This window comes from Phalacrocorax aristotelis, chromosome 5, assembly GCF_949628215.1.
Source record: "Phalacrocorax aristotelis chromosome 5, bGulAri2.1, whole genome shotgun sequence".
In the NCBI taxonomy this organism is placed as follows: Eukaryota; Metazoa; Chordata; class Aves; order Suliformes; family Phalacrocoracidae; genus Phalacrocorax; species Phalacrocorax aristotelis.
This window is the reverse complement of record NC_134280.1, coordinates 42,459,765-42,487,075: the sequence shown is the minus strand read 5'-3', so window position 1 is coordinate 42,487,075 and position 27,311 is coordinate 42,459,765. Positions and strand designations below refer to the sequence as shown.

The 27,311-nt window shown below is 42.2% G+C and overlaps 1 protein-coding gene across 2 annotated transcripts in view; it reads left to right on the top strand.

Moving 5' to 3' along the window:
* Positions 1-139: 139 nt before the first annotated feature.
* The window catches only part of AGAP1 (ArfGAP with GTPase domain, ankyrin repeat and PH domain 1), a 394,362-nt gene continuing 367,190 nt past the window's right edge, over positions 140-27,311 (top strand). Inside the window, exon 1 of one of the 2 annotated variants that reach the window (XM_075094139.1) lies at positions 140-570. In XM_075094139.1, the coding sequence (XP_074950240.1) occupies positions 408-570 (163 nt within the window). In that variant the 5' untranslated portion in view covers positions 140-407. The remainder of the gene's footprint in view (positions 571-27,311) is intronic. The other variant, XM_075094138.1, reaches the window with a different exon arrangement.

Sequence of the window (27,311 nt, the reverse complement as noted above, 5' to 3'; positions counted from 1 at the left end):
GGAAAGGGGTGGGGGGGCGGTGGGACCGGCTGCTGCTGGCGACTTGAGGCGGGGACGGACGGACACGGGGACGGGACACCCCTCCGTGGGGCCGGGGGCGGCCGGTTCGCCCTGCCCCGCCGCCGCCGCCGCGATGAAGTGACAGCGGGCGGGGAGCGGCGGCGGCGCCCCTTGCGGGCTGCGAGGCGAAGGGCTGCTGCCCGGGCCGGCCCGGCCCGGCCCCGGGGCCGGCGGGGGGTCCGGTGAGTCCCGCGGCGGCGGCGGTCGGGGCTCTCCCCCCCGCCCCGCCCGCCGTTGGCGGCCCGTCCCCCCCCACCTCCCCCCGCCGCCCGGGGGGTCTCGGCGCGGGGAGAGGAGGGGGAAAAGGCGGCGGGCCGGAACGGGCGACGGAGGAGAGCGGCCGCGCCATGAACTACCAGCAGCAGCTGGCCAACTCGGCAGCCATCCGGGCCGAGATCCAGCGCTTCGAGTCGGTGCACCCCAACATTTACTCCATCTACGAGCTGCTGGAGCGGGTGGAGGAGCCGGTGCTGCAGAACCAGATCCGCGAGCATGTCATCGCCATCGAAGGTGAGCCGGCGGGGGGGGGCACCTTGCTTCCCTCCCCTCTTGCTCCCCTTTTGCTCCCCCTTCCTCCCCCTCCCCAAGCCGGTGGTCCAGCGGGACATCCATGGGTCCCTTGGGGGCAGCCGCCTGCACCCCCCTGCCGGCCCCCTTTCCTCTCCCCCACCTTGGCAGGCTCTTTTTTGGTGTGTTTGTTGGGGTGTCCTGGCCTGGCCCCCATCAGTTCCCTTGCCCGGGACCCCCAGGGTGCCCTTCGGTGCGGGTTTCCCTTTGCGGCCAAGCGGGAGGTGAATTTGTTGGGAGGGCGGCTGGAAAAGCGGCGCTGCGGGGTGAAGTTGTTTTTGCGACTTGCCCGCTGCTGACGTGCGGGCAGAGCGGCAGCCTGGCTAGGTCCGGGTTAAGGTGGGAAGGAATGATGCTCGAGGGTTGCAGAAAACCACATTTTCTTCCGTGCTCCGTGCAGTTTTCGGTGGAGACGTTTCAAGCACGGGTTCTGGTTTAAGGGTGTTAAGTGTGTAAGCAAGATGTACAGCTGGATTGCAGAACGCTGGTCTGGTCGTGCAGCGGTGTAACTACAGGTTTGAAGGCAAGATGGAGATAAGAGTCTTCTAAGCTTAGATTTATTTATATGTATCTATCCCCGAAGGAACACTGCAGAGGCTCTCAAACTGCTTAGGAAGTGTGAATAAGAAAAAAAGTCAGTATTGGGAAGTCCGCAGGTATTTTTCATAAATGTCGCTGTAGTCAAAAAGCAAATGGGATTAGCTGAGGGCATGTATTTTAAGAAGAAATTTTTGAGTTATTTTGCGTAATAACTTTACTAAGCTTTGCATTGCGTGCTTTTGCAATTGAAATAGTCTGCCACCCTTTTGGAAGGGATTTAAGCTAGTGAAATATGATGTACAGCAGCTGAAATAGAGAGCTGCTTAAAACCATCTTGTGTTGTTGGCCTATCTTGTCCTTAAATTATATGTAGTAAAAAAAAGTCCTGCTGGAAAGCTGCTATTGAGATTGTTACTTGAAAGACTGCATTATTCGCCTGATGCCTAAGCAGTGCAGCTCGAATAGGCAGGCATCGTGTTTAATGCCGTTAACGTTTTATGGGAGAGCAACCCCCCCCCCCCCTTTAGTGTCTTGTACAGCAAGTCACTGAGACTGGTAGTGCCTGTCACTTATTAAAGAACATTGTCGGATGCAGAGACTTAGCCGGGGACTAAGTATGTGGTTGAGTTTTGTGCATATTTGCTGTTGTATTTGTGACTTACTGAAATGATGGTGTGCGGCTGTCAGCTTCTTGGAGTCTGGGTTGTTCCCTCCTGGGAGTCCTTCCCCTTTGCTCTCCTCTTTCACCCAAGGGACGGAAATTTATTAATACAGATTGTGGGAAGGATACGGCACAGGCACCACTGTTCCTTTCTCGGTGCTGCTGGGGTTTGGATTGCCGTGGGATAGATGATGCCTTCAGCAGAACATTTGTTTTTTAAGTGGTAATTAATACATGCTTATGTGGTATAAATGTTTCTGGAAGAAGATGCTTGGGATATAGCGATGCAGCCAAGTTTGTGTTGAAGTGGGTGGAGGATGTGAAGTGCTGCGTGTCGTTCTCTTTGCAGCGTGTGACTTATGTTAGTCTTTTCATGTATTAATGATTTGTGTTTTAATGATCTGTGTTACCTAACTGTAGCTCAGTTCATTTGTCAATCAAGAAGACTTTACAACCAAAATAGCAGCCTGCAAATGTATTTCAAAAGCAGAGCTGATATGTAAGATCCTCACAGACAATTTGCTGTCTAACTTACATCGGACACTGAGTCATGAAACCAGTAGATCTGATTCATGGGAAAGATTTGTCTAGAAAAAGTGTATATTTTAAGTCTTTTCTGTTCTGAGGGCTCTTCAGCTAACTTGTAAATATTAAAAGTTGCATTTTTGTAAACACCATAACAATTTGCTCCTTTAGATTACCATTCTACCAGGCGGTATTTTGGTAAACCTCCTTTATCGAACTATTTCTCACTGATGCCAGCTTTTAAAGCTATGTGGTAATGCCATATTGCATATAGGCAGAACTTAGTTTTGCGGCTGTTGCAGTCCAATTTTGCTGCAGATAATTGAGTGTTGTTATGGTACTTCCCAAATGACAAAAACCTGTTGAGTTCAAGGTCCCCGGCTTTTTCACCGCCTGTGAGGAATCCTGGTGAGGTTGGTGTGAGAAACTGAAAAGTACCTTTTTGCTGAAATAGTTTCTTCCAGCAGAAGGAGAACTGTCCCCTTTAAATAAAAGAATATGGTCTAATTAGTTCAGGCTGCTTTAAGCTGTGACTCCAACCAACATGTGCTACTTGAGCAGCTCAAATAATATCTTCCTGCTCAAGAGAGGTTTGACAGATCTGGAGGAGAACATAGTTGGAATCCAAAGCAATTTGAGACTTATTTCAGTGAAGATGCTATTGCTTATTCTCAGAATTTTCTGTATAATGTGGCACCGTCTTCCCTACATTTTGGATTTCATTGGCAATGTAAACTCTATTTTTAGGCTTTGAGTTCAATTATAGGAGTGTCTGTCCAGACTTGCTGGCCCAATGACTGTTAAAATAATGTGGAATTAAAACTGGCCTTTCAGTACCAGCAGTTCTCTATATTCAACTATAGGAGTTGTATCTAATCTGAAGAGAGCAACTACTAAGCGTTCCTAAATCGGATCCTAAATTGACTTGTCGCATAGATTTCTTTCCTTGTATTATTCTAAGTTAGATGTGATACGGGATAAAACAATTCTGTGTGACGTTAGTTGAGTAGGTTTTTCTCATTGGCTAAAAAGGCTAAAAATTGGTTACTTTCAGGTTCTTGCATTTCACGGAGTTGTAAAGTCAACAGTTTAAAAACATATCTTTCGGTTCAATTTTCTTTGTATGAAATTCTTACTAAGTAGCCAAACAATTTTAGGTGCTGTCATTAAGACTGTTAACTGTAGTTAAAAACTGTCATCATGTGTTCTGTGTGTAGTTCATGAGCTTAGTTCCACCAGTAGATGCATCAGTACTTGATCAATATTAAACAGTGTTTATATCAAGCATGTTGTGTGCATAGAAATGGAGAGGAGAAAACATGGATTGACTTCAGCAGTCTTTAAGTTGCTGGAAATGTCTTGAGCTTTCAAGGTGTGATGGTCTTAAGGTGTGTGTGTAGGTATGTGAGGGTAGGTGACAGCTGAATACGTTGGTTCCAGTTCTATAATCTGGACTGAGTCTAGCATTGTGTTGTTATAGAACTTTAAGAATGGTGCAAAACTAAGGAAAGATGGGGGAAAATTTAATTTCTAATCCTTCATGAAAGGATTTTAAAACAGTTTAACAATGTCTATGTCATCTTGGCCAATAGTCTATGAAGAAACTTCTGCTAATATACTTATTACTAACAGATGCTAATGCAGCAAGCCTTGAGCATCTGAGATAGTTTGCTGTCCTTTTACGCAGCGGCAACCCCATCAAGAGATTCTGCTTCACTGTGAGGTTCGAGCAGGTTTTCCTAATAGGGAAGTATCTTGAATCCTCTACCAGTAAAACAAAGCCTTAATGATGAGGCTTAAGATACCGGCTTCAGTGTGCCTTGTGAGTAATTTGAAGATGTTCCCTGTAGTCGGTGTGTTTTTTTGGTTTGTGGGTGTTTTTTTATTTCCCTCTCTAAATGAATAGGAAATCTGATTTTATTTATTTATGTATTTTTTTAAATCTAAAGGGAAGTTGTTGCTTTAATTCTTACGGATGCCATACTAGACATTATTCAGTTGTGAATTGCCTTGTTCCAATGCATTTTGTGATTTCTATTCTAATTTTTCTGTGTAGAAAAAAAAAAATTGAGAAGTGTGTTCTGAATGCTAGTTTGAGTTTTGAAATTATTAGTTTCAGTATTTGAAAGTATTTTGTGGAACTTCAGAAATAATCTAAGAAAATGAGATCTGTACACTTGGAAATCACTTGTTCAGGGCAGTGCAAAGATCCTGATGCACTGGGGGAGTGGGTGGGTGGGAGAAAATGGTAGAAGGTATAAACCTTGCTTTGTTTTTTTTCTTCAGTCTCTTAAAATGACTGTTTCTTGACAATAAAGTAATTTAGGGTGGAGCTAAAACTCTTGAAGTGCATGTGCATTAGAGGCATCTGTCATTAACTGATGTGGGATGCCACTTTATTGGTATTATCTGTCATGGCCATTCTTTTCTTGGAGCCCTCTAATTTTACAACTCCTTAAATCCTGGTATCAAGTATGTTGGTGAGGGACAGTGCTATCATGGGACTACCTTACAGAAGAAGTTACACTCAGTTTTGGCATTGAGGTAACTAGTATTTTAATGCTTCTCTTGCTGCTGAAATCTGACATAAATGAGGTGAAAAATGAATGTACTGTAAAAGTATTTTGTTGTGAAATATAAGACTACAGCTGTTTTTCCTGCTTAATGTACCTGTTCTCTCCTACGTGATGATAGAAAAATAGCAGGTGCATCAATGAAAGGAGGTTGTAGTGAGGTGGGTGTTGGTTTCTTCTCCCGAGTAACGAGAGATAGAATGAGTGGAAATGGCCTCAAGTTGTACCAGGGGAGGTTTAGATTAGATATTAGGAAAAATTTCTTCACTGAAACGGTTGTCAAGCACTGGAACAGGCTGCCCGTGGAGGTGGCTGAGTTACCATCCTGGGAGATATTTAAAAGATATGTGGATGTGGTGCCTAGGGATATGGTTTAGTGGTGAACTTGGCAGTGCTAGGTTTACGGTTGGACTGGATGATCTTAAAGGTCTTTTACAACCTAAATGGTTCTACAGTCAACCTTCTTTGGCTTCCTATTATGGAAGGAGTATCATTAGTAGTTGACAATATGGGACTTTATCTTGCCAGCTTAGTGATAAGGTGAGGATGAATCACTGCTGTATAGTAGTTTCTTCTTAATAACGTGAGCCTGTCTGCAGGTGTACAAATAGCTTGTGACAGGGAGCAAAAGCTGATTGTTCTACAAGTCTTGGCAAAGAATTATGTCAAGCTGCAACTTGGAAATGATGATAGTCACTCTGAAAACTATGTGAGTACCAGTCACTGCTTCTACTTAGCTATATTGTTGAAACAGACTTAGGATATCCAGCATACAGTCATCTCCATGCAAGTAAATAATTAAGTCAGGCTCTTGTGTTATTTAAGTAAATCACAAGAATGATGATATAGTTCAGCTCTTTACATATAAATGAACAAAGCTGAAAAATACCCAAATATTACATAAGCCAGTTGCATCTTGAAGGCTTAATAGTGCTTGCCCTATTCAAGCTCTTGTTGTGCTTTTTTGAACAGTGGATCAAACTATATGATTTGCAGTGATAAAATTGATTCTGCAAACGCACCAAGATATGATAAAATTTGTTTGCTTGGAAGCTCAAAGGTTTAAAAGTTGGTTTGGAGGCTGGTTATGGCATCTCAGCTTGTAAACCAAAGCTACTTTTCACTCGTTTTACTTTTTAGGTCCACAAAGTAAATAATTTAAGATGTAGTTTTACTGACAGAGGAAATCTCTAATCTTGGGCTGAATTTTCCTTTGAGGGTAACTTTTTGAGATGGTGCCTGGGGAACGGTTTCACAGCATAGCAGTCTTGTTTCAGATTTGTGGGAGAGAGGGCAGCAATAGAGCATGCTGGGAATGTGCTTTTTTTTGTTGTTCTGGGGGATTAAATTAATGCGATACAGTCAGATGTAGGGAACCCGAATATATTATCTATGTCTAGTACATGAGTACATCTAGGTATGTTCTGAGCTTGCATACACACAATAAGCATTGACTTGGGTGATGGTCATGGCCTGTAAGAGCCAGTGCAATATGTTTGGAACAAGCCTCTTAACGCCTCTTTTGGCTGGTTGTTGTGCATGTGCAACTGTGTACTGAGCTGTGTGTTAACCTAGCTCAAAGCTAACATTTCCCTGCTGTCATCCTGTCTTGCTGTCTGTAGACCTTCAGTGCGGACAAATTGATGAAATGCAGTACATACCTTGTAGTTTTGGGGGGTAGTAGCAAAATGGAAAGACATTTCATTTTAAGGTGGAAGGTAACAGATCTCAGCATATGAGTAACCAAGAAAATTTTAATGCTTGTCCTTTACTTAATGGTGAACGAAAAGTTAGGTTTGATAGCTGTGTCTTAAGTTACTGGAATGTCTTATTCAGAGTTGGAGTGGCTGTGCTTTCTGGCTTTACGGTATGCACTTTGTTTCTATTCTCAACAAAAGCTGCATGATTAAATATCAGATGCATTTGAGTGAGTGCATAAAAGTTACAAATCGAGAGGAAAGCCTTAAACCATTAACTTTGAGGATAACTGTTTTTCCCTGAAGTGAAGGAGGAGGCATGCTGTGGATCAACTGACGATGCTGGAACAAATGGATTGTGGGGCTTTAGGTTTTTCAGGGAGCGTGCCAGGCTTCTCTCACCGTTTGCTTTGGGGGATTAGTTTAAAGCAGCATGCAATAATGTGGAAACAAGAGTTCATGCTGCTGTGTATACAGATCACTGTTTTTATTTCTATTTAAATCAGCAAATGAGACTTACTCCCTAAGAAAGGGGCACTCAGCAATGAAGGAGAGTGGTCATTTGATTTTCTTTGGCTGATCTCAGGCACTTGGGAAAAGGAAACACACCTTGTACCATCGGTTTCTCTGTGTGTTCTTCATTGTACTTCGCTAAGGCCAAAATAGATGTTTGAGCAAAGAGTCTTCACAAGATTATTTTTTTTACCTAACAAGGTATATAACCAGCACTTGAGGTATCAGTAGTCCTAATCTTAACTTTACCACTGAAGAAAGTGGTTTGAATCTTGGATCACGTGGTGAAAACTGATGTGGGAATATGTTGTATTTCATTAATTGCAAATGTTAATGGATGCACTTACAGATGTACTGTAGCCTGACTGTTATAAGTGAAATTAAAACCCCCACTACTTTTGGAGAACAACGTAGGTTGGGAAGAGTGCCAGGTAGATGAAGAACTTCTCCCCAGACCTCAGGAATACTCTGTTCTCAACTGCATCTCTGTTGGGGATTGGTTTTGTCCTTACCAATAAGCAAGGTAAATGGCAGTGTTGGTATTTATGGCAAATCTTTGAAGAAAAGGTAATGTCAGCTCCAAATATCCTAGTAGCTGAAATTGAGAACTCAGTTGCATCTCAACTGCGTCACCTTCTGCTGACAGTGCATTTCAAACATCTGTTCCTGCCATTGTTAGTTTTTATGTTAAGGGTATTCTTTATGACCTTCATACACATAGCTTTACATAATTTTTTGTGGAAAAAAATCTGATTCCTTGCTAATCTACAGTGGATAGAGTTCCCCTAGTCTGAGAGAGAAGGTACTGTATTAAATATTTTTGACAATTCTAACCTCTGTAGGAATAAGAGGCTTGTTTTCTGGAGTATTAGTTTTTGTCCTTGTCTGCCTTCAAGCGCTGTTTGTGCTTCATGTCATCTATACTGAGGGAGAGCTGTGGCTAAACTTCTCTCATACGTTCTCACTTGCCCTCATACCATGGAAATAATTGAGTAAAGATAGTGCTAGGTGTGGCCAAGCTGTGAGATGCTGCTAATTTTTGATTTAAAGACCTCTGGGAATTCTGTACTATCAGGACTTTTAACACAGTTTCATGGACGTCATCTGTATATAGAGATGTACACATGGAGCCCTGTGGTGAGGGTGAGCGGGTGCCCTGCAGGGGCCACTGCCTGGGCATGAGCTGGAAGAACAGAAGGAAAAGGGCAAAGATCGCAAATAGGTGGGTTTGGAGCAGGAGGTGGAGGTACAGACCAGTTTGGTTTGGGGATGGTACTGGGAGTCCCCCCTGCCCCCGCTGGGAGTACTGATGAGTTGTACCTGTTCCTGTGCAGTAAAGCAGCTTGGCTTGGGCACCTGGGTCCTTCCTCCCATACCTGACCTTGGTGGGGTGTGTTTTGGGGGCTAATTTATTTTTTTTGTAGGGTGGTTTTTTTAATATAAATTCCTACTCAGCGCTGATGAGGCCACACTTGGAGTACTCTGTCCAGTTCTGGGCTCCCCAAGACAAGCGAGATGAGGGCATACAGGAGAGAGTCCAACAAAATCAGTCAAAACAAAAGAGGTAACAATTATCTGTTTTGCTAATTATTGGGTATTTCACTTACTTGTTCATCATGTCATACTTAACACTACTAGTAACATTCATGTTCACACCTTTTGGGGTTTTAAGTGGTTGGTGTTACAAATGTTGCTGTCCTAAAATCTTAGCATTTAAATGCAGTGAGAAGATAGAGTTCAACTCTCCAGCCTGTGGGTACAGGGCAGTCAATAGGTTTTTGAGTGGTAAGGTTAAACTTTCAAAAGGATTTTAGAAAATTAGGAGTGCTTCAATTGTCTTCTGTGGGTATGGAATGACTTTTCAACTGCTGCTTAGTCTTCTGGACAGAGCTTTTCATCCAAAATTGTTTGCCATTAATTTGAACTTGTTTTAATTGTGGTAAGGCTATAAATGCTGCATGAATTTTGTGACTAATGTTAGAAATAGTCACAGTGCCATCTCACTTAGATCTCTGGTAGCCTGAATGTCTACGATTTCTTAGGAAGTTGTGTTTTACATGTCTAATTCCAAGGTGGAAAGAGGGGTTGTCAGGTTCCCTTGTTGGTAGTGAGTCGGCTGTGGGCAGCTGGCAATTCCAAAGCCCTCTGGAAGTGTTTACTGTCTTTTTATTTTTTTTAAGTGGATGGAAGCAGATGTGTTACTTAATCAGTACATGCACATTCAACCTCATTAATGCCATTTCAGGATTCTGACTAACACCATATCTGGAGCTTGTATACTGGTACAGATGAAAGGGTGTTAAGATGGCTGTGCATTTCTAACCCAGTGAATTACTTGTTTTTTCATTTTTCTTTTCCTGTTGTGCTTAAGTAAGCTTCAGTTAACCACTTAAGGAAGCAAGTACTAAAAATAGAGGGTTGATGTGTATGAGTGTAATTGCAGTGTCTTGTTTAGTAGCTTTATTTGTTTACATAGTTGGATAATGAATGTAAACCTCTAATGATGAGACAGCTATGTTGTTTGGTAATTTCCCCTTCTGTACTCAAGAAAAATATAGCCAAGCAAAATAACTCTTAAGAATACTGGAATTGAATCTATAGCTTTAACTGTATTGCTTTATATTTGTATTTATTTATGAGAAGCTTCAGATGCAAATTTTAAATTTTTTTTTTGTCATTTTGAAGGGATTGTTTATAGCCTAGACCAAATCAATGCTTGACACAATTTATCTTGAAACCTGTAGGAAAATCCACTTTGACTTGAACTTGGTAGTGCTGACTATTAAACTAAAGCTGCAGATGAAGTTCTTCCTGTTAGTAATTTTTTTTTAGTTTATACCACTATAGATATAGGTTGCAACTCTATTTTTTCAGTAACTGAACCAGGAGGAGGACGCAGCAAGATAGTCACTGATAAAGGATTTTGTAGCATCCTGTAACTTACTCTCACTACTTCACTAAACAAATACAGTAGCGTATGAATGTATGATTTCCGTTATCTTATTCCTTCAACTTCCCATGGTCAGGAGAGCAGCCAGGAAGCCTGTCTTTTAGGTATCACAGCAACTGTGTTCTCTAGAGGAAATATGCTAAAAGCATGGCACTCTCGGTGCCCAGACAGCAGTCATTTAAATGTATGCCACTTAGCTTTGCAAATGCTTGTGTATCTGGGTTAACTAGTTGTGAACCAAAAGCAAGGCTTTTTGCGTCATTTGGTCGGTAACCTGAGACAGATGGCTCAGGACCTTAAATAAGGAGGTGGCTGGCATATGAATTTCTACAAACAAGGAAAGTGAGTGTAGCAGGACGACATATTGGATGTTAGACTTCAGCTGCCTATCTGAATACACTTGCTTTGCATTTTTAGATTTCTTATGAAACCTTTCATTATTGAAAGGCAACTTGTACGTAGAATAGTTCTTAGGGTAACTGCAACATGGTACTGGACAGCAGATGTTGTTTCCTACTACTGACACATGAAAGTAGTTTGAATGTAGGATCACCTCTGCTCGCATTGGAGTCTGATCTGAATGAACCCAGTGGTCTTAGGACACTGAAATGGCTGTCTAGCATAAAATCATCAATATGCCCCTGTATTGTGTGCTGTTCCTCTCCATGGAGTCAGGGTTAGGTGCAGGGCAAGCCTTAAGGCCTGGAATAGTCAGCAGGCATCTCCCATCAAAACTGCACTACTTCTGGGTTGGGATAATAAAGTCTGTGAACAGACTGTTGTAACACATTAATGCAGTGAAGAGAAGCAGAAAGCCAACTATAGCAGTAGGAAAATACAGCATTTCTTGTCGTGAACTTGGCCTACTAAATAACCTGTATTGCTTTCAAAATGTCGAGCTGGCTGTGCAGGGTATAAAAGGTCTCTTGAAAATGAAGCCTTTTGTAATGTTGAAATAGTATGAAGGAGTAATTGAGCTGATACTGGATTCTTATATTTGAATGTTGTATCCTTTTGTAAACCTAACGTGAAGGTATGAGTTAAACTTTAGTGATTAAGTGCTCCACGAAATGTAAAGAATAATGAATAATTGATGTTTCTGTCATAGTGTACAGTTACGGTCATTGTACTGCTCATGATCACCGGTACACTTCATAGACTTTTATGTTCAGGCAAAGGTGATGTGCTTTTGGAAGAATGTGGCAAATTTGGCCTGATTAAAAAAAAAAAAAAAAGGCAAAAGCTGGAGATGGGAGCTATGCGTGATCACTAAATTGGCATACACTTTCATATCTGCTGTTGTAGCTACTGTTGGAAACATTATAAAACAGGTATCAGGTTCTTGTGAGGAAGATGGGCTATATAGTCTCTTATTGGTGTATGGGTGTCAACTATCAAACTAGTAAATGACAGTGAAGGAAAACAATGTTCCTTTGCTTTCATGACCATAAAATCAGTGATGTAGTAGAGGTTAAAAATGTGGTTATAGTAGAGTTTTGTTAGTATTTTCAATACACCCTAAAGTCTTTAGTAGGATTATTTTCTTTTTTGGTACTGTGAATAAAGCTGAGTAATAGTTTTCCTTCAAAATACATTGCTCTAGAAAATTTGTTTTAGATGGCTGATCAAGCTTGGGGTTTAAAGTCTTCTGTGGGTCTATTGGCAAGCTTCTGAACCCCCTGCACAGGGTGGTGGCAGTGAAGAGTATCTGCTTTGCATTGCATGAAACTAAAAATTGACAATGCTACTGGTATGCTCTAAATATGAAGAAAATCTATGGCTGCAGCCTCAGTGCACGTGGGACTTTCCTGTACTCGTTTACCACTTATCTTTGGCAATTCTGTTACTTGAATGTGAATCTGTAGGTTTACCCTTAGAGTTGTGTAAATGAAAGCAGGAAGGAATAGAAACAAGCTGTGGAAAATTGTTCCCGTACCCTGTGGCAACTCATCTATTTAGTCCCATTTCATTACTGTTCTCATGTAAAATAGAATCCTAATTTTAACTTGCATTAATGACGCTTCAAAAATACTTCACCGCTATGAGATTGTGGCATTTAATAGCATTTAGCTGTATAACAATACATTAATTTATGGATGGAAGGATCTTGCTATTGACTTAGCTTGAAAAATTAAATGTAGAGTAGGGTGCGGCTGATGGAAAGGGCACAACTTGCTTCAGGTAAAAGATGCGCTGAATGGGTCGCTGCATACCCTCTGAGAGGGAAGCGTGTGTGTTAATCATCTGGGTAACAATGCTAGCTAGGTTAGATGCGCAAATATTACAGTGGACATTGGCCTTAAAAACTGCTTAATGCATTTTAAGGCTAGTATTTTAGCTGAAGTCAGGAGACCTACATGATTTATTAAAAGACAGTACTTCTCCAGGAATATTTCGCTTACTGATCATCTTGTTCCCTGTGTAAGAGTGAATTCAGTTAGAGGGTTGCTGGTTACATTTATGCTGCTAATTGATGTGGTAGTTAATGTGAACAGCGTGTGCTAATTGCTCACTTGCTAATCCTCTCCAAATTATCTGACAAAAGCTTTTAAAATGGAGCATTACATGTTTTTTGAAACTGGTAAGCATATTAACATAAACAATGGGGAGCTCCTGTTTTGCTTTTAAGTGCCTAGTCTAAGTACTGGTCCAGTTTAGTCCCTGTGATGTTTCAGGTGAACTTCAGTGGCTTTAATGTAGTCTCATTGTTATTCTTCATGGTGTTTAAATAACCTCTGGAAAATTACTTTTCAGAGCATGCTTTCGTCTCTTCAACTGGATCATTACCATTATCTGTATGGTAGAGGTAGAATATGTATGATACTTGACTGTGTAGTTCTAGGTAACAAAGGATGTGATGTGCCTTTTGAATTTGTGTTGTTCCATACAAGCCAGTCAGTGCAGCAGAAACTGCAGTGGGTGAAACGTAAGAAACAAATTTTTTGGATAATTCATGCAATGCTATTGAAATATGAGTATGTTGACTGTCTCTGATTCTGGTAAAGGAAATGTGCATTAAGGATTTTACTTACTGGGAAAACCCATCAACTCTAACATAAGATGGAAAGCTTTTGTATGTCTGGGCTGATGGAGGGAATCTTAATGTTAGATTACAGAATGCAATAGTCTGAAGACATTAGTCTTACCTTCACTCAAATAAGGGAAGACCTCTCCTCAGAGAGGTGAGTAATAGCTGATTCTGAGAGTTATACAGGCTGCTGTCTGTGAATGGGGTGGCTGGGCAGAGTGCTTCGGTAATGGCAGGTCTGCTGGCTGATGGCTTATGGTGAAATCAAAATATCTTCATGGGTTGGATTAAAGTTCCTGACAGATGGGTATTTGACAAAATATACATTAATGTACCTTGAACTGAATATTCCAAGGAAATTTAGACACTTCAATGAATACAGAGTTTTCTAATTTGAGAATTGCTGGCAGGGGCAAGACAGTAAGCACTGAAAGGAGACTACAGACAGCTGAAAGGAATCAGTCAATTTGGGAGGGGGGAACCCCACACTGAGATACTGGTGTTTGACTGTAACTTGAATGTAGGCTGTCAACAGCAAGAGGCAAAATACCTCAGTGACCTGAAAAGTCCAAGTATGTCCCTGAAGGGTTTACTTGATGTTAGGTAATGACATGCTGTGAAAATTAAAGCTTAGATGTGTATCCCTTGATTTGCTAACTAGGCCAGTCTGGTACCTTTTAAAAAGAACTCTAGTAGATAAAAGGGAAAAATCAGTTTTGCCAGAATTTGTAAAGAACAAGGTAGCCTACTGGCATTGTTTCAGAATTTTTTTTTTTTAAATTAGTGTGTAAATAAGGTAGCTTACTCAGGCTGAGACAGCTATGTGCTAGAAACTTTTAATACAAATACCGTCTTTTTGGAAGAAAGTGACACCAAAGCGAAGCATTTTAAAGGTGCCTGGTAGTCCTTAATTTCAGTGAAAGGCGCTATCAGATGAAACTCTGTTGCTGTGCAATGTTGATACGTTTCTCCTGGATTACCTGACACTCTGCAGCTGTTCTTGTACAGCTTTCATAATATTTTTCTACTCAGCAGGTGGGAATATTGCTTACTGTGTAGGTGGTGATATTTGATAAAAGCTGTCCAGTGATGACACAGTAGGTGAGTCAGATACTGATAAAACCAACCCATTACAAATGGGATTAGATCTTTTTTAAACAAGCTCAGTGGGGCTGTGTGGAAAGAAAACGAAACACAAAACAAACAAACAAAAACCAACCAAACAAAAAAGCCTGACCCAAACAAAAAAACTACACCCAAACAAGCCCCAAACCAATGTGCCACAAACAGGTATGAACGTAGCTGTATAAATCAATGTTCTTCCTGACTTGTACATTTTTGTTTGGTTATATTTAATAATACTTAATAAGACTTAGTTGGCTCCAGGTTCTATTGTACTTGCTGTGGTAAATCAGAGGTACTCTATCAAGCTTATTCTACAAGTTACTTGAAAAGATTTGGAGAAAGCTAATTGTGTGACTCTTGTAATGTGTCAGAGAAAGCAATGTCTTTGGAAAAACGGGAAAGGAGTGGTTGTCTACATGTTGGTTGTAAATGTGACTCTGTGTATAAATATCAGAGCTGGCACGCAACTGTTTAGCTTGGATGCAAATGCTGATGCAGAGGTCTCAGTACAGGTTGTCGGAATAGTTAATGGACTGGGTACGGGATGGTTAGCCCATGTGGATGTTGCACGCTGTCAGCGTTGCTAGCACCTAAACAAAGTGGACTGAAGCTGGCTCCAATATCTAGTGAAAGTACTGTAGTTTGAAATGTGATGAATTTTGAGATGTCTTTTCTTGCAAATTCTGGAACAGTTTTGTTCTGAAAACCAGTAACACAAATGTGAACTGTGTCTATCCCCTCAGTATCAGCCTTTTGTTTGCCTCTTAACTTGTTCATCAACTCAGTAAAAAGGCTGTTCATAGCCAGGTATGTTAGCAGAGAGAGTGAGGATATTTATGGACATCAGGGGAACATATTCCCCAGATAGTGATTAAGATACACGTTTCACTGGGCGCGTGGCCAGAAAAACCCTCTACTCTCTCATGACTCTGTCTAATTGGGTTAATTTCTGTTAGCCACACTTGTGTTCCTAGGGTGTTTGGTGGGTCTCCTGTGGAGATCATGGCTGGATTGAGGAAAAGCTGTTATCTGTATGCTTATACTTCAATTTTTTGACAAAAGCCTGTTAAAAAGCTAAAATCAAGAGGAGTGTGGTGGGCTTGAACTTGAAGATACTTGATTTAAATTTCTTTAAAGCTCTGAAAAAGCATATGAACAGTCCTTCAAATTTTGTATCGCCAAATTATTGAACTAGTACCACTCTGTACAGACTGAAATAAAAAACAGTGATAGTTAAGTCTTTTGGCTAGTTATAGTCCTGTATTTTAAAGCAGAACATCAAATTTGAGTCTTAGAAGATAGTCCAGTAAACACCTTGAAAATGTTGAATTTGTGATAGTGGCTCATTTGTTTGCTTCCAAAGTAGGTTTTGTGTGTTGGGTGCTGTAGCCAAGCTATTCCATAAGCACTTCTGACTTGTACAAGAGTGATATGAAAGCCCATTCTGTGGGTACTGTTGGACCTGGAGGTAGAATCAGTTGCTAAAACAGTTTCTGTATAGATGTGGTTGCCTTGAGCACAAAAAAAAGTAAAAGAAACCAAATGGAATTTGAATACATGGGAGTTGTGTATGAGAAAACTATTAGGTTTAATCTTTTCCTGGTCCACCTGGAAAAGTGGACAAATAGAAACTTTGATGCTGATGAAAAATGTGAGATGCAAAATCATCACTTGGGGAGAGAGTCCAGGATTTATTTTTTAACCGTAACAGCTTGAAAGTTAAGTAATTCCTGTGAAGCTGTAAAAATTGATTTTAATGGTCAAGATAGCTATATATACTTGAGGTATGAGATAGTTAGTGGTTTCCTAACTTAAAAGAATCTTTTTTTTTTTCTTAGTGTTTGCCTCCAAGCAGGACAAACAGGCCGTTGAAATGTAGGTGATGGCTAGAATATAGAGGCCTCAGTGTAAGTTGGTTTTACTCTAGCAAAGTTTTCCGGTGGTTGCAGGCTGTTGGCTTTTGGAGATAAAAAGCAGCAAAATTCTTGTAACACTCAAGGACCAGGACCTGTTCCTGGGCGTATTTGAGGTATAAAACTAAAATGACAGAACTTGAGAGAATTAACGACGGCTTCTGGATTACTGCTTTCATCTGCTTGGATGTTGTTGAAGGGCTTTAACGCTGGACCTGGTTCTGCTTCTGGTCTCTCATGAGTGCCAACTTTAAGACTGACTTCTGTATTTAGATGTTTATATATACTGTGTCATAATGAGCATCTGATTTAAAAGGAAAGATTTTTAACTACAAGTGCACTTTCTTAATTTGCATCTTCCGTCTACTTGTCAGGAAACACATGAATCTGCAGTTAACTTCTAAGTGTTTAAAAACTAGTGTATTAATTTCCTGAAAAGAACAGTGACAGTAAATCAAACATATGTAAAGTACCTTGTCAATGACAAATTGTGACATTGAAATAATTGATATTCACAATCAAATCTACTTCTGATCCTATTTAGTGAAACATATTAGCCCAAACCAGGTGTTTTCAGCAGGAGTCAAGTAGTAATGCCACGGTTTTAGGTTTGTTGAATGGCAGAACTGACGAAATCTGGTTTCCTGTGGTTCTGTCCTCCTCCTAGAGAGCTTCACTGTAAAGATGCCAGCGATCCTGTGCTCTTTTTCCACTCTTGTGTGCTTCCTTCTGTAAGCCAAACAGCTAGTGGAACAAGAGGCAGCATTTGCTGCAGCTGCATCCAGGCTACCTGTGTGTCAGCAAGTCCGTGTGCGCTGGTGTAAGGGCGTGCGTGCAGAGTGACGAGCGGCAGGCTGTGGGGAGCCGGGCAGGCGGGGAATCTGCTCTGCCAGCTGGAGGACTAGTTTAAGCGTTCTTCTCTATACCCTTCTCCAAGGCATTTTATTCTCTAGACTTCTCTCTGCTGTCAAATCAAGCTGAAACTGAGTAAAGAACTCAAAATTTCGAAGTGCAAGAGAGGATTTCTCATGTTTATGTATGAGGTTTACTGGAACATGGCATTTTTCATCCAGTGGCTAAACTGACTTGCATAAGAAGAAACACACTGTTCGAACTTATGCTCTTGTTTAGTCTTTAGGAGGTGAAAGCTTTATGTTGGGAAAAGGATACAGTATTTCCTGCCATGTTGTAACATGTGGGTGATTGCTATTCTTATGGAAATGATGTATTGAGCAGATGAGGCCTGATTAATAATGAATGGTCTGCAGTACTGTGAGAGTCTTTTGGGGAAGGAAAAAAAGGTTTTTCTAATTCTTTAAAAAAAAAACCCTGCAGTGTAAAGCCTCTTTAGGTTGGTCAGGCAAACTAAGTTTGTAATCTGAGGGCTGTATTTCTGTGCTCCTTTGTGCCTTAGAATTATTACAACTTCATTCAAGTTGAACGAAAAATGAGGTGATGTGTTGCTTGATTCCCAGTTCAGATTTAGCTGAAAATAACGCTAGGAATGTGAAATGCTTTTGTTAAAGCACAGCAACAAAGTATAAACTTGCTGAAAATGGAGGTAGATCTCCACTGTCTTCTGAGAGTATGGCTTAAGAGTGGGTGAGCCTGTAATGATTAATTTGCTGTTGCTAAAAGAGGGGGATCCTTCTACCCCACCAGCTTCCCTTTCACAGGTTCTAGCCCTTCAGACCAGCTTAGTGAAAAATAAGTAGTTTTTACTAGGGTAGCAAGCTGAGTAAGCTTGCTTAAGACTCAGAGGAGCTTCAGAGCTATTACAGAAATGGGTGTGGGATTGTGTGCAAGGACTGGGAGAGCTCGTAAGGGTGTCAGAGGGCTGTTGGCTCTGTTCAGTGGATTGCTGGCCTGCACCTAGACCTTGTTTTCCTTAAGCAACAGGGGCAAGGTAGCAGATTGCTGCACAGAAGCTATTGCAGCTGAACTGATCAGTATGCTGTGAAGTAACTTCCAGGCTCTAAAGAACTTGAACCTGTTTCTCTGGGAGCTTAATGCATGTTCTCTTTATCTGCAACTGATCATAAATATGTTGAACCTGAGTTGCTTGTATAATCAGTAGTCTAAGGTTTTAATTAATGTTGCCAAAAGGCTGTTACGCATTGTCTCTGAACTTTTTCACTTGCTGTGTGCAAATTAAAATACCGTTAGTTTTGTATTGCATGAAGTCATGCAGCTAAACACAAGTTTTGTTTCAGGCAGGAGAAATTTATCATACAAAAAAGTGCTGAAAGATAATACAGCACAGTCTATTTATGCTGGCTAGATGTTTAGAATTTTGAGCTGAACAGTGAGGCACAGTTGTAGTTACTGCGAACTTGAGTGTGGCTTTTTAAAGTATCTGTTGATGTCTGCAGCTATTAAGGAAAGGAAGTCTTGTCTTCAGTACTTCTAAGCCATAATCACTCTAATCTTTTGATGACCTTGACTGTCTGCAGCTGTTTCGCTGTTGGAGGATGATTAAGTTGTTTGTTAGGGACTTGTGAGTTGGTAACAGGCACCTTTAAAAGATGGGGAGTACGAAAGGGACTGTTGTTGCAAACCTGACAACTGCTCTAGTAAAGAATGAAGGACTTCTAAAACTTGGTGAATACATACTGTGTCCGAGGCTTGAGTGAAGTGAAAAGCATATTCCAGAAGCCAAATTGGCTGCTTGGTGTTGACTACTTTGTATGGTATAATGTATGTAATCTTTTAACTAATGGGTGGCTGTGGTAATTTGGTGAGATAATTGCAGCACTTAGAGGAACAACTGTTGGCCAAAACATTCCATTAAGTTTTGTGTTTGGCAGCTGGCATTTTCTGGAAGATGCTTATTTATCCCAAAGTCTATGAGTGCCTGAGTGTCAATCACATTTGACTGGGTCTCCTTGCGTTCAGTCTCCTTCCCCCGTGTCTGTTTGTACTACAAAATCAGACTGCTCTGTTAACTGCTGCCTTCCATCAGTGAGTGTGGAAGACATGCAGTGCTGTAGAGATGAGAATTCTGCCAACATACACTTTCCAAGGAAATATTTGTCAGGAAATTTTATTGAATGAAAAAATAAGCTAAGGGGCCAGCATAGATCAACCTTCTTATGTTGCCTTAATATTTCCTTTTTCCTAGCTGCGCTGATACTGAAGTGTTTTGGTAGTCTCATAGCTGATGCTGTTGGTATATTCTAGTTAGAGCAGTAAGCCTATTCAAAACATAGATCTTAAGCTTCAGTGAATAACACAGGATTTATGTTTTCAGGTTTTCAATAAAAGTTAGGCTTGTATCACAAGTTACCAAGCTTTAGTGAAAGATTCTCAACACCACTGAACAATCACCGGTATATTTTGAGCTGTGTTTTTAAGTAATAGGAACCTTTCTTTTTATTAGCGATTAAGCTGTCTGCGTATCTTGAATTTTGTTCCAAATATAAACTGAAAAGAAGGAAAACATATGGAATGATATTGCCTGGGAAACAAATCCAGTTCACAAAGCAACAGCGCTGCAGAAAACTGAATCACTGTGCTAGGAGGGACGTTGGAGGGAGAAGGTTACAGTTGGTTTGTGTTTGCAGGTTTAAGTGGTTGTTGGCTCAGTAAAAGTGGGTGTCACTTAAAGGTAATTATGGCTGCAGGCAATAAGTAAAAGAGAATTGTCATGTAGAACATGGAAGTGGCTAGTTTTGTGCTGACTTTTGCTGATTCACTGAAACGTATGGGACTTGGCAACTGGAAGGGGTTGCGAGTACAGTGCACTGTCCATAGGTTGGTAGGGTACATCAGTGAGTGTTCTTTGCTGTTCTACTTGCAATAAACCCAGCTGAATGGCTGGAAGTTTCATTTACTGGCTTTTCAAAATATTTGGGGTTCAGATGACATAATGAGACTTTCTTGTAAAAGTGGTATGTCTGCTGTAAGTCTTGTATTCTGTGCTGCATTTCTGGGAAGTCTGTTTCCACCTTGTTCTGGCTGTGGCCTTCCTAAAACTTAGGGTTTTCACGTTGATGTTGTAAAACTCCTCAGTAAACTCTAAGAGTCACAGCACAGAAATGTGATGAATAAATTTTGAACTAAGTTCTGTGTGTTGCCAAATACAAGTTAGTAGTACGCAAGCAGGAGGAATTTTCTCTTACAACATTTGTGTAGTTTGGAACATAATGGATGTCTGAGACAAATCTGTTGATACGATGTTATTGACTTTTTTGCACGTAGTTCTTAGTTTCGTTGTATAACTTTTTTGATAGCCTGTGTGGCTGTACCGGTTTTAAAAACAGATTTGAAGACAGGCCCAATATTTGCAGAAGTTGTTAAACTATATTTTCTAGCTCTTTGGTACTTTTTGCCTAGTGCCTTCTAGAAATGGAAAAAATGGCCAAATAACACCTGAGAGGTATGAGTAGAACACCACGTCTGCTGTTTTGGTAAATGGTATAATGAAAGTCTCACTGAAGAAGTAACTATGTCAGTTTTTGTGCATCTTTACTGATGACTACTGTTAGAAACTAACAGCACTCCCCAGCAGTTCAGTAAAGAATGTTTTTCTCTGTTAAATTAAAGCATCTTCCAGATGACTTGGAGCTTAAGTTCTAGGTGAGGCTCAATGAAAACACGTTCTGTCTTAGTATTAGGGAGTATTGGCCTTTTGAAAATGCATACTATTAACTGCTCCTGCTAATTTTAGAACATGTGTTCTTGAAATGCCAGTAATAACTACATGCTTGCTGAAATAGAAAATGAAGGGACTTTTCACTCCCTGGAAGATGTGGGGGAAAAGAAATGATGTTGTGCAGAAGGTTTTGTGTTTAATTCTGTCGTGGTTGAGGCTCAGGAATTGACTGCCTTGCACTTAGGTTCCGCTCAGTTTCAAGTAACTGCGCAGGCTGTGCAAACTTCAAGCAATGTAGGTGTCCCTGAATGTGTATTAAATACAAGTACTAATCCTGTGGGATGAGAGTTCAGCATGTCAGAAGTGAGCTCTTGTGTTGCCATCCAGGTGAAAAAGTAGTAGGAATTAGTACAGGTGCATATGTCCTGGAAGTTGAACCACCTTACTGAAAGCTTATTTCAGCCCACAATAACTTGCTCTGGAACTTGGACTTTCAATTGTTATGGACTACAGGGAAGAATTATGAGGGCAGGTTGCTCAAAATTATTTTCAAACATAAACCAGTAGCAACCTGCCCTCATAATTCTGCTTAGGTTATGTTAGCTTTTTATGTAACCTGTCTAGACCAACTATTGCCTGTATTACTGCAGTTACAAACCTTCACAGCTTTGCAGGGGAGTTGTTTAATTTTCTGGATAGCAGCCCAGGTTTTATGTGACGTTGAGTACAATTTTCCTTTTTTTCTTCGTATAATAGAGGTTTATTTCAAACTGACAGTGAATGGGAAAGGATTAATGTAAAGAGCAGAGCCTCTGATACGCAACTGGGTAACTTGAAAGGGTGAGAACAAGATAGGGCGTTAGGTGAAAGACTAACACAGTGGGTTTGTGTGTTTGGGTTTCTTTTCCTTCTGTTAAATCTGCTAGCTGGAGATGTTACCAGAATGAACCTGCATATTGCAGTCCGACAGTGGATGAAGAGCTGTGCGTTCGGGGCTTGAAGTCACTGTCAAAGGTCAAGAACAGCTCAGGGGTACAAAAACAGCTGTCTCCTTCGGCGTGTGTATCTGTGTGGTGGTGGTAACGGGAAGCGCTGTGGGTGGGACACAGAAAGCCGTCACCCCAGTGTGGTCAGCTCATCTAAAGCCTTGGCTTGAAGTGGTGGGGTGATTCAGGTCTCCAGTCGCCACGGATACTGCCGTTAGTTTCTTACATAAGCTTATTGATCTTTAAAGCAATTAAGAGTTTGTACCCACTGCTCCGTGGTGAATGGCTTCTAAGTTTTGATTGTCCTGGTAACTCTGCCCTCTGCTGTTTGCAGCAGCCTCAACCAGGCTCTCTGTGCTGTGTTTTTTAGACCCATGCTGTTTGCTGGGTGAATAATAACTTGGAGTCCTCACCTCAATATGTAGAATATGCATTAAAGCCCTTATTAAACAACAACAAAAAAAAACCCACAACACAAACCTTCAGCTGGCTTTCAGGGGTTTTCCTTGAAGCGGGGAAAAAGCTCGCATAAATCTTATGTGACAGAATAGTGAGCACCTGCTTGGAAGAGGAACTTGCTGCCTGTGTGAGGACTAGAAATGGGTTAGTCAGGCTACTTCCAGGAAGCCTCTGAAATCAGACCATTTTCCTAATGGCATGAGCTGAAGTGTAAATGTTTCTCCTGGCTTAAATGTGATCGAAGTAGTAGCCAAAGCTGTGTGAGGGAAGGGTAGGTATGGCAGGGTGCCACTCCTCTAAGCAAGGTCTGCAGCTGTGGGTGACTGCCTCGGATAATATTCAGTATTTGTCAAATATTTTAAGGTAACGTTTTTCTCAGGTTACCTAGAAAAAAATACTAGCTGTTCAGAATATACTCTTATTATTCCTCTCTGTCTAGGAGGAGGGGTGATTATCACCAGGTGTTTGTAAATAGGCAGTGTGTATTGAGTGCTTCAGTCTGGTCAAATGCTTGATACTGTAATTAATCGTTTGTGGTGATTATCTTCACAAACAAATCTGCAAAATACTACACTGTTTCCTAGAAATACCTAGCAAGGTCGTAGGTCTGATGCTTGTCAACAGAAAAAGGGAGGTGCTTTCTGAAGGAAGAACTGGGACCCTGGCTCAGTTCCATTTGTTTGTGGGCTTAGCAGGATGGATAGGACATAGTGTTGAATGGCAAGTCGTTTATCGGCTGAACTGTAAGATGATAGAAGTTCACCAGGCTTTACCATACAGAGCCATATCTAGGCTGGACACCTTCAGAACCTTGTTTAGAAAATGGAGGTGCTCATGAAAAGTGATGTGTATGCAGATCAGGGGCAGCAATCAATCTTACTTTACTGCTGGCTGGTACTTGGAGCTAATTTTTATTTCATCAGGTTTTGTGGATCTGCAGGATTCCTTCACTGTTGAGTCATGTCTAAGATCAATTCTGACTGAGTAGCTTGGAGAAAGTATTAAGCAGAACAGTGATACTTTTTAGGCCTTTGTCAGATGCTTATTTGGCTGTAACTGTTGCAAGATAATAACTGCAATAATAAATATTGCAGAGAAACGGGATCTTCTTGCATTCTCTGAGCAGCTATGAGAATTATTTAATTAGATTTCTGGGAAAGGGATGAAGAGCAAGCTATTGTGACTGGGGAAGAATAGTGTTTTGGCTTTGGTCTAGTAATTGCGCAGTGGAAAGAATTTATATTGACTTTGAGCAACCTAAGCAAAGCGTAAAAAGTCAAGATACTAAGGGAGTCCTGTCCTACTATAACTATTTGGGACGTGTCTGGGTTTGTTTTTTTTTTTTTTTCAGGGATGAGAGAATCGGGCTAATAATTATTAAACCTTTGCCTAAGAGCAGTAAGAACTACTTTGGAAAAATGTCAAGTGCTTGTTCTAAACATGGGTGTGCTGGTTTTGGCTGAGAAGGGGTTAATTCTCCTCACTGTGGGGGTCGGCTACCTTTCCAGCTTCCTGCGCTCTGCCGCGTGGCGTGGCGGGGGGGCTGGGAGGGGCAGGGCCGTGGTGGGGGCGGCTGACCCCGACTGGCCAATGGCAGGTTCATTCCATACCATGTGACACCATGACCAGTATATTGAGGGGGGGCAGTGGCAGCGCGGGGGCGGCGCGGCGTCGGGTCGGCGGGCGGCGAGCGGCTGCGGCACGTGCGGTTTGTTTCGGCGGTTCGTTCCCCCTCTCCCCTCCCTTCCCCCCTCCCCCGGGGCTTTGCGCCTCTCGTTGTTCTCCTTTACATTGCATTTCTACTGTTGTTTCTTTTAATTTTAATTATTAAACTGTTCTTATCCCAACCCACGAGCGTTACCCTTCTGATTCTCTCCCCCATCTACCGGTGGGGGAGTGAGCGAGCGACTGTGTGGGGCTGAGCTGCCGCTAAACCACGACAGTCATTTTGGCGCCCAACGTGGGGCTCAAGGGTTGGAGATAACAACAGCTGCTGGTCACAGCACCATGCTGTCCTTTTTGCAGTTGGTGTTAAAAATCGGTGTTGGTTTGTTGAGTCTGCTGTGTTCTGCTGTGATTAGTAATGTTTTGCCTACAAGATTTGTTATACAAACACTCGTTTTCAGCTTTATCTGGTATTTGGGGTTTTTGCTGAAACCGTTACTGTACTTCGGATACCACCTTGTTGAGGCAATTAGCAATTATACCTCCTCCTCTGAGAGATTTTATATGGAGGAAATACAGAATAATACCTTTGCAACTTTGTTCTATGATGTCTGTGCCTTTGTTACAACAACGTTTTTGTATCTTGAACATCCTTGGGTGGTTAAGGTGCACTTATTGTTAGATTTTGGGCATGTTGTTTTGGTTTTGACTAAGCAACTTAAGAATATCACCCAGAAATCTGCCCCAAGGCTTTATAGTTACAAGTGGCAGGGCATGTGGGATAGCATGGGCAAATACCTAGGGCAGTGGGCACCCCCAGTGTTTTGGAACCCCCGAACAAGTGCAGAATCCTAAAAAACTAGTAGAATATTTGGAGAAAGTATGTTGTTACGCTGGGAACTCCAGAGAGACACAGAAAACTGCAACATGCTGGGGCCTGGCCCATGCATACCGAGCCCTGCTCAACAGTATTCAGTGCCCCCAGGGGGAAGAGAATGTCAATGGATTGAAAGGCAAAGTGACTGGCACTGTAGACAATCCAGCCCTGACAACAGGCACTGCAGCCACTCAAACAAGTACCGGAGCTAGCTCAGAAAATAAACCCGTACCAGTATCAGTTGCCCCCATACACAAGACGAAATATTGGAAGCGGACATCAACTCGTTTAGAACGGGATGATGAAGAACCAGGGCCATCGTGGGGAGAGGAGGGAGAAGTAATAAATGAAATAGAGACCACCCGATCCCTGTCCTTAAGCGAGTTGCGAGATATGCGAAAAGATTATAGCCGTCATTCAGGTGAGCACCTTGCCACCTGGCTGCTCCGATGCTGGGATAATGGGGCCAGTAGCCTGGAACTAGAGGGACAAGAAGCCAAACAATTGGGATCCCTTTCTGGGGAAGGGGGCGTTGACAAAGCAATTGGAAAAAAACCACAAGCCCTCAGCCTCTGGAGGCGACTCCTGTCTGGAGTGAAGGAAAGGTATCCCTTTAAGAAGATGTTACATATCGCCCAGGAAAATGGACAACTATGGAGAAAGGCATCCAGTATCTAAGGGAATTAGCTGTGTTTGAGGTGATTTATGGTGACCTGGACGATCAACGGTCATCGAAAGATCCAGATGAAGCCGAGTGCACACGACCCATGTGGCGGAAGTTTGTACGGAGCGCACCATCTTCGCATGCAAACTCATTGGCAGTGATGTCCTGGAAAGATGACGAGACACCAACAGTGGCAGAGGTGATAGACTCCGGGATTACGACACAAATATCTCTTCCTCGCTTGTCTCTGCTGTGGAGAAACTATCCCAAGAGGTCCAGCAACTCAAAGAAGATCTGTCCTACTCCCCACCTTGACAGAGCAGTGTCTCAGCTGTTAGGAATAAGCGTCCTTTGGCTCAAAGGAGAGGATACACACCACGGGCCACCCTATGGTTCTACCTGTGTGACCATGGAGAGGACATGATGAGGTGGGATGGCAAGCCTATTTCGACCCTACAGGCACGAGTACATGAACTGCAAGGAAGAACAGTCACCCAAGGAGGCTCTTCCAGGAAAGCTGCTGCTCCAGTTTCTAGCGAGCAGGTCCCCAGACAGAGGATTAGAAGCGCAGATTTTATTTCTAAGTGTAATAGAGGGACTCCTGATTCACATTTGCAGGAAGTGAGTTGTGACTGCCATGATCAGGACTAGAGGGGCCCTGCCTCCAGCCAGGTGGAGGAAAGGGATAACCGGGCTTACTGGACTGTGTGGATCCGATGGCCTGGCACATCCGACCCACAGGAGTATAAAGCTTTAGTGGACACCGGCGCACAGTGCACCTTAATGCCATCAAACTATATAGGGGCAGAACCCATCAGCATTGCTGGAGTGACGGGGATCTCAAGAGCTAACTGTATTGGAGGCCGAAGTGAGCCTAACTGGCAATGAGTGGCAGAAGCACCCCATTGTGTCTGGCCCAGAGGCTCTGTGCATCCTTGGCATAGACTACCTCAGGAGAGGGTATTTCAAGGACCCAAAAGGATACAGGTGGGCTTTTGGTGTAGCTGCCTTGGAGACGGAGGAAACTGAACAGCTGTCTACCTTGCCCGGTCTCTCAAAGGACCCTTCTGTGGTGGGGTTGCTGAAGGTCAAAGAACAACAGGTGCCAATCGCCACCACAACAGTGCACCGGCGGCAATATCGCACCAACAGAGACTCTCTGATCCCCATCCATAAACTCATTCACCAACTGAGGAGCCAAGGAGTCATCAGTAAGACCCACTCACCTTTTAACAGTCCCATATGGCCAGTCCGGAAGTCTAATGGAGAGTGGAGACTAACAGTAGACTATTGTGGCCTGAATGAAGTCGCTCCACCGTTGAGTGCTGCTGTGCCAGACATGCTAGAACTTCAGTACGAACTGGAGTCAAAGGCAGCCAAGTGGTATGCCACAATTGATATTGCTAATGCATTCTTCTCATTCCCTCTGGCAGCAGAGTGCAGGCCACAGTTTGCTTTCACATGGAGGGGCGTCCAGTACACCTGGAATCGACTGCCCCAGGGGTGGAAACACAGTCCTACCATTTGCCATGGACTGATCCATAATGCACTGGAACAGGGAGAAGCTCCAGAACACCTTCAATACATTGATGACACCATCGTGTGGGCCAACATAGCAGAAATAGTTTTTGAGAAAGGAGATAAAATAGTCCAAATCCTTCTGAAAGCTGGTTTTGCTATAAAACAAAGTAAGGTGAAGGGACCTGCACGAGAAATCCAGTTCTTAGGAATCAAATGGCAAGATGGTCGTCGTCAGATCCCAATGGATGTGATCAACAAAATAGCAGCCATGTCTCCACCAACTAGCAAAAAGGAAACACAAGCTTTCTTGGGCGTTGTGGGTTTTTAGAGAATGCATATTCCAAATTACAGTCTGATCGTAAGCCCTCTCTATCAAGGGACCCAGAAAAAGAA